The 7,473-nt window shown below is 42.5% G+C and overlaps 1 protein-coding gene across 1 annotated transcript; it reads right to left on the reverse strand.

Annotated features, from left to right (window-relative positions):
• Positions 1-70: 70 nt before the first annotated feature.
• LOC308290385 (apolipoprotein A-I-2-like) lies at positions 71-6,971 on the reverse strand. Its single transcript, XM_080732192.1, has 4 exons — positions 6,944-6,971; positions 2,961-3,010; positions 1,714-1,858; positions 71-222 (listed from the first exon to the last, which is right to left on the reverse strand). The coding sequence occupies exons 2-4, from the start codon at positions 3,001-3,003 to the stop codon at positions 108-110; spliced, it is 303 nt and encodes a 100-aa protein (XP_080588318.1). The 5' UTR covers positions 3,004-3,010; positions 6,944-6,971; the 3' UTR covers positions 71-107.
• Positions 6,972-7,473: the final 502 nt, after the last annotated feature.

The raw sequence follows: 7,473 nt of genomic DNA on the forward strand, positions 1-7,473 counted from the left end.
TTTGAAGAATATTGACTTAAAAAAATATTCTAATTTTCTGTGATTGATCTGTATAGGCCTACTGTGTGCATGGTAGATCAGGGTGCGTGTAGGCCTACTGTGGTAGATCAGGGTGCGTGTAGGCCTACCTGGGCAGCCACAGCGTCAGTGTAAGGAGCAGCAGCAGCCTGGTAGGTCTGGAGCTGGAGAGCCAGGTTGTCCAGGCTCTCTGACAGCTGCAACCTGAAGGGGGCGACAGAGAGAAGGGAGCCGTGGTTAGATAGATAGGACTGGAACAGTGTTTCTCAAGCGGGGGTACGTGTGTGCCCCTAGGGGTAGGTGGGGGTACTGCAGGGCATACAGGAGAACATTGGAATATGTATTTTACTGTTCTGGGTAAAGACAAAACATTGACATGTCTTTGTTGTGAACCTGCTCATCTGTAAATTGTTAAAGGGACTACACCATGAATTTACATTATTCCAATTTTTATGTATTTTCTTGGTGTCCCACCAGCAACTTCTATCCTCACAAAGTCCTAATTCTGACCATTGTGTCTTTCTCAGTTTATGGGCAGATCTATTTTAGCATGTCTCAGAACGGTCCTGATTGTGAAAGGTCAGATTTGTGATGTCACAAGGCCTGAGAAGGAGGCAGGAGGAGCTGGGAGAGGGTTGGGGAGGGGTGGGCAGGCCTGAGAAGGAGGCAGGAGGAGCTGGGAGAGGGTTGGGGAGGGGTGGGCAGGCCTGCTGAGCAGGAGGTGGGGAGGAGTGTGGGGCCAAAACTGGCTCAATAGCACAGTCCTCCCACTCAGGACAAGGTGGTACTGCAGCTCAAAATGCTCTGAAAGCCAGGCAGAAATGACAGGGGCTCTGTATTCAGGAGTGGTAATTTAGCCTCAAACCTTTTCAAAAACGTTTTTGGGACACAAACAGTGTTATATAAATTATTTTTAAATGCATGGTGTAGGACCTTTAAACCAAGTTACATCAATACATTGATTAGTACACCTGTTCATGAATAGGAAGCAATGTTTATTTGCCATTATGCTGTCTTTATTTTTGAACATATTGGCTTTGGAAACAGACTTTTGATATACATTCTATAAGCACCCCAGGGCTCTGTATCTACTTAGTGTAACTGAGGTGAATCGAACCTCCCCACACAGGCTTCGAACCCGGGCCTCCCACGTGAAAGTCCAATATCTTAACCATCACTTCAAAGGGACATCCCTATGGAACGAGGGAGATACTAGACTTTTGAGGCTTCAAAGCTGGGGCTGCGTCTCTCTCCCCCACATTAGGACATTTACATTTTTAAAAACTATTTCATTTAAAAATACAAATCCTCTCCCTCTCACCCTGTCACACCTACACCTGAACTAGATGATGCCACATGCCAAGAAATAATACAATTTTGTTTGTTTGCATTGTATAAATTATAGACATCTAGACATTAATAAACAGGGTCTTACTTGTATGCCTTGTACTCAGTGTGTTCTGAACATTAATAAACAGGGGGTCTTACTTGTATGCCTTCAGTGTGTTCTGAACATTAATAAACAGGGGGTCTTACTTGTATGCCTTGTACTCAGTGTGTTCTAAACATTAATAAACAGGGGGTCTTACTTGTATGCCTTGTACTCAGTGTGTTCTAAACATTAATAAACAGGGGGTCTTACTTGTATGCCTTGTACTCAGTGTGTTCTGAACATTAATAAACAGGGGGTCTTACTTGTATGCCTTGTACTCGGTGTCGTCCAGGTGGTCCAGGGCCTTCTTGGTGCTGTCCTTCACCTGGTGAAGGTACATGCCCACCGCAGAGCGGATCTGGTCCAGCTGGGAGGGGGCATCAGCCTGGAGGGGGCTGGCATGGGCGCCTGGGGAGGGGGGGAGGAGGGGGGAGGAGGGGGAGGAGGGGGGGGTGGAGGGGGGGGGGGAGAGACCGTTAGCAACCAATGGTCAATATGTAGTACAGTGTTGTCAGTTCAGAAAAAGCTAAGGTATGGCAACATGACTGGTGTCTTCGCACGCGTGCAAGACACCAGTCATGTTGCCATACCTTAGCAACAGGCATGATACATTTATTTTAAGAAGTACATTCTATTTTTCCCCCCCGTTTCTACGGTTTCTTGGGCTGGATATGGCAGCCTCGAATATCAAGTGCAGCTAAACTTGGCATGTTAGTAAACGTGCCACAATTAATAATAATGCATTGCACCTGTGCAGCTGACCTGCGGAACCTGGGAATATACCGTTTTGTCAAGATGGGGAGAATAAAAGTGTGGAGAATATACATTATAATACCTTGTTAAAGTGACCATTTTGTAAAATGTTGCATTTGTAGCTATTGTACTGTAATTTAACAACATTATAAACAAGTAACTTTTATTTCCCCCCCCTGGACCCAGGGTATGGCAGCTGCATACCCCTGCCATACCCAATTGACGCCCCTGATGTAGTAAGTTATAGCTATTACTGCATTTTTACTTAAGTAAAAAGTTTCAATACTGTAATATAAAACTACTCTGTTACAAGTAAGAGTCCGGAATTCAAAATGTACTTGAGTGAATGTGTTGGCATCAAAATGTACTTAAAATACCAAAAGTAAAAGTACAAAGTGTTTGAAAATAGCAGATCTACAAGCTCGGCTATTTGAAATTTTATAAAATAGTTATAAAATAAGGCTAAAGTGTTATTTTTTTGTCATCTGAAAAGTAACTAGTAAACTGACATTTTCAAATAAATGTAGTGGAGTAAAAGTACAATATTTGGATCCGCGATGTAGTGGAGTAGAAGTAAAACTTTTGAAAATTCACCAGTTCTTATAGTATTATTTTGTTGATTACTTTTTAACACATTATTGGTCTCTTTTTTGTTGTTGTAGGTATTATATAAAAGGTCTTGAAATGCTTAGATTGTGACTTCCCCCGGTGTAAACGATAGCGATAATTAAACTAAAGTAATGTGGTGTTTACTCACTGAGGGCCAACAGGAGGGTGAGAGCGAGAGCCAGGAACTTCATGGTGGGTCTGAGGGGAACACATAGGAGAGACACAATATTAATACACTTTACACATAACATATAATACATCATAAATATTACACACATACACATGTTAACCCATTAAAGACCTGGCATTTTTTGATACTTTAGCAATTTAAAAATAGCAGTTATAGCTTGTAGATCTGCTATTTTTGAAAAGTCGTGAAAATGTGTGCAAATCATTGAATATTATGTATTTTTAGAGCAAACATTTGAAACTCAAATATTTGCTTCTGGGGGTGTCCCTGGGACTAAATGTTTTGAGATGGGGGTCCGTGGCCAAATACATATCATTTTGGGGGTCCTTGACATGAAAAGGTTTAAGCACTGCTTACATAGAAACAAAGGGTTTTTCAAAACAAGATTAGAAGGATTTAGAAGACACTTATAGAATCGGGTCAAATGATTCAAAATAGCTGATCTACAAGCTCGCAGTGTCGCGCTGCGAGCTTGTATATCTTCTATTTTTTAATAGTTAAAGTATAAAATAATGGGTTGATAATAGCCTACTTCAGGAAGAAACAGGGGGCGGCAAATAATACGTTCCCAGAGGGATTTCTCCAAAATAGTAAAAAAAAGAAAAGAAAGTGGAACTACAAGCTCTCAACGCGTCGCTTGGCCACACGTTGAGAGCTTGTAGATCAGCTATTTTCACTAGTAGTTTTGTGGGGTTGAAAAAAGAAATGTGTCGCCACTTTGAAAGTCGTTAATAAATGAATGGTTGTATTAAACGATAAAAAAAAGGCTTGTCTGAATTATAACACGTGTCGCATCATGTAGACGGACAAGGAGGACACTTTGGATACAGGGTGGAGACGCAGTATCTGATTACAATACAGATAAACAGGTACAAGAGTACACAACCTTTAAGAGTAGGCCCTATAGCCTCACACACACGCACGCACGCACGCACGCACGCACGCATGCACGCATGCACACACACGCACACACGCACACAAACACACACAGTGTTGGAGAAGTTAAAGTTACATGTAACTGAGTTACGTAACTTTTGCTGTAACTTGCTGGTAACTGAGTTTTGAACTAAAACTTAAAACTCAGTTAAGAGACATATTTCTGCTGGCATGTGACTTTTTTTGTAGGATATTATATTTTGTTTCATGTACACCAAATGTACATTCTCAATTTAACGCTGGAAAAAAGGTAACTCAAGTTACTAGTTACTTTTTCTATGTAACTTGAAACTTTATAAGTTATATTTCTCCAGGGGTATAACTCTAACTTGATCAAGTTACTGCCATGGTGAGTTACTTGTAACTGTACAAGTTACGCTCTCATAGTAACTTCCCCAACACTGCACAAACACATATTCACACATACACGCGCATGCATGTGAGTGTGCACGGACATAGACTACCCTGTCTACCCAACTATGAGACAATAATTTGATGAGCGTCTCCTACTGAGTCTCCTATTGACCCATGACCCGCTCGCTCATCAAATGATCATCTCAGTAAACTAAAACACATCTCCATTAATGCAAGGCTTTCATGGGCTGTGCAACTCATAGAAAACACCTCCTTTTTTGGGTGAACTACTCCTTTAAGCTCAATTCAAAAGAATGGCTAAAATAGCAGATCTACCATCTTATAAAGCATTGCGATGCAATGCGTTGTGAGCTTGCAGATCTGTAATATTCGCAGGTACGTGACCACAAGAGGGAGGGCAGTCCTAAAGTGATAAATGAATGTACGGTTGCAGAAAAAAAAAAGAAAAACGTCTATTACAAAAATTAGTCAACCTAAAAATGGGATTGATTTAAAAAAAGAAAAAAGAAAAAAAAGAAAAAGAAAAACTAAAACCATTCAGGAGTGAATATGAATATGAATGAAACAATAAGAATTGTGGGGTTCAATGTGAACGCTAGGGGGCGCCAATGGAAGCCCCAGGCGAGGCCCTGCTATGGCCTTCTGCTCTGTAGGCTGATCTGAGCAGGGGCGTCACACCAAGTTCTGGGCCCTGGGTACAAGGATTCACTGCGGGCCCCCCATGAAAATGTGAAAACGTGTGCAAGAAACCTATGTTTCCATGTCAGTGGTGCTCAAACCTTTTCATGTCAAGGACCCCCAAGATGATATGTATTTGGCCACGGACCCCTCCAGAAGCAAATTTTGAGTTACAAATGTTTGCTTAAAAATATATATTTTCAAAGATTTGCACACAATAGCAGATCTACAAGCTCGCAAGTGCCGCGCTGTGAGCTTGTACATCTGCTCTTTTTCAATAGCTAAAGTTACTAGGGCCCCTCCACCTTGGGCCCTAGTAACTCAGTCCCACTCCCCCCCCCCCCCCCTGTGACGCCCCTGCACAGAGTTATGTGGTTCTGATCACAGAGATTAGCCCTGTGCTGCTGCTGCCTAATCCATAATCTGTGATGTAACACACACACACACACACACACACACGCACGCACGCACGCACGCACGCACACACACACACACACACACACACACACACAGACAGAGAGAGAGAGAGAGAGAGAGAGCCTGGGCAAATCGTGTATATCGTCACTGTCGGACAGAAACCTCGTATCTCCAGGTTTCAAATGTGTAGGTCTACATTTTTTTCGCAAAGCAAAGCCCTGCTTCATCATACAACGCCGTCACGCAACAGTAGTGAAAACAGCAGATCTACAAGCACACAACGCCTCGCACCGCGAGGCGTTGTGTGCTTGTAGATCGGCTGTTTTCACTAGTTTAAGTCATTTTTTAAAATGATAAATACAAAACAAACGATTTTTACAAGGTTTCCACCCGACAACGACGATATGATTCTGCATCTACACAGTAGCTTGAGGCAAGACCCAAATTCAGAGTGAACATTTTAACTCCAATATTTGCTTCTGGGGGTCCCTGGAACAACATTTTTTGAGATGGGGGTCCGCGGCCAAATACATATCATTTTGGAGGTCCTTGACTTGACAAAGTTCGAGAACCACTGATAGATATACAGTAGGATATACAGTAGGATATACAGATATACAGTAGGCTGATTCTACAAATGTGTTCTAAATCCATTCCAACATTTTTCTTAAAAACGTATGTTACTTTATCAGTGGTTCTCAAACTTTGTCATGTCAAGGACCCCCCAACATGATATGTATTTGGCTGCGGACCACCATCTCAAAATATTTGGTTCCAGGGACCCCCCAGAAGCAAAGATTTGAGTTACAAATCTTGAAACTCCGAATTTGGGTCTAGCCTCAAGCTAGATGCAGAATAGATACACCCAGGACAAACTAAGCTACCTTTGATTTCCATTGTCCCTCACTGGAGGAAAGCTATGAACCAGAGAAGTTGTGTCCTGAGTTGAACCGAGCGGAATGGTCTAAACCAAAATGCAGTTTACGTACACATTTCTAATTGTTACCCCTTTTCCAAGCAATTTAAACTATGCACTGAACAAAAGTTGAAATAAAATAATTGTCAAAAGGGCAGGTCCAAATACTTCCCAAACACTTGGATTCATGAAAAATATATATTTTAGAAAAGAAAGGGCTTGCAGCTCACTTTTAATGATCAAACTTTAAGACGTTTCAAGCAACTCCCTTTCAATACAAAAAAAAAAAAAAAAAAAAAAAAGGTTTTAACTAATTTAAAGATCCAAACTTTGCAGAGCCCTTGCTTTTTCTAAAAGATTTGCACTGCTTTTGGGGCTCAGCACCAAAAATCTGAGGATTCTGTTCATAAAAATATCCCTATTAAACAAGACAACTTTTTAAGAAAAGTTATACGAATTATATTCCTCCTCCTCCTTGTTCAACCAAACTATCTCAGAGTATCCATACAAGGCGTATATATATATAATAAGACTGAGAGAATGCAGTGCAGCGCTGGGCTGTGGGTGCTGTGGGTGCTGTGGTGTCCTATGGGTGCTGCTGCAGTGACCGAGGGCTTACCTGTGGGGTGGTTGCTGGGTCTTGATGAGAGACTGAGGTGCTGGAGGGGAAACAGGGCTTTTATAGTGGCCCGGGGGGGGGGGGGGGAGGGGGGGAGGGGGAGGTGATGTGTCTCTCTGTGGAGCCTGGACCCAGGGGCGTCACAAGGGGGGGGGGGGGGGGGTGGGACTGAGCCACTAGGGCCCAAGGTGGATGGGGCCCTAGTAACTTTAGCTATTGAAAAATAGCAGATATACAAGCTCACAGAACTGCGAGCTCGTAGATCTGCTATTTTTGAAAAGTCGTGAAAATATGTGAAAATCTTGAATGAATAAATGTATTTTTAAGCGAACATTTGTAACTGGCCAAATACACATCATCTTGGGGGTCCTTCACATGAAAAAGTTTGAGCACCGCTGACATGGAAACGTAGGTTTCTTGCACACATTTTCAAAACATTCATGGGGGGCCCGCAGTGAAATCCTTGTACCCAGGGGCACAGAATTTGGTGAGACGCCCCTGCCTGGACCTCAGGGGTGAGGGGGGGGAAG

This window comes from Nannobrachium achirus (assembly GCF_963921795.1).
Source record: "Nannobrachium achirus genome assembly, chromosome: 8".
In the NCBI taxonomy this organism is placed as follows: Eukaryota; Metazoa; Chordata; class Actinopteri; order Myctophiformes; family Myctophidae; genus Nannobrachium; species Nannobrachium achirus.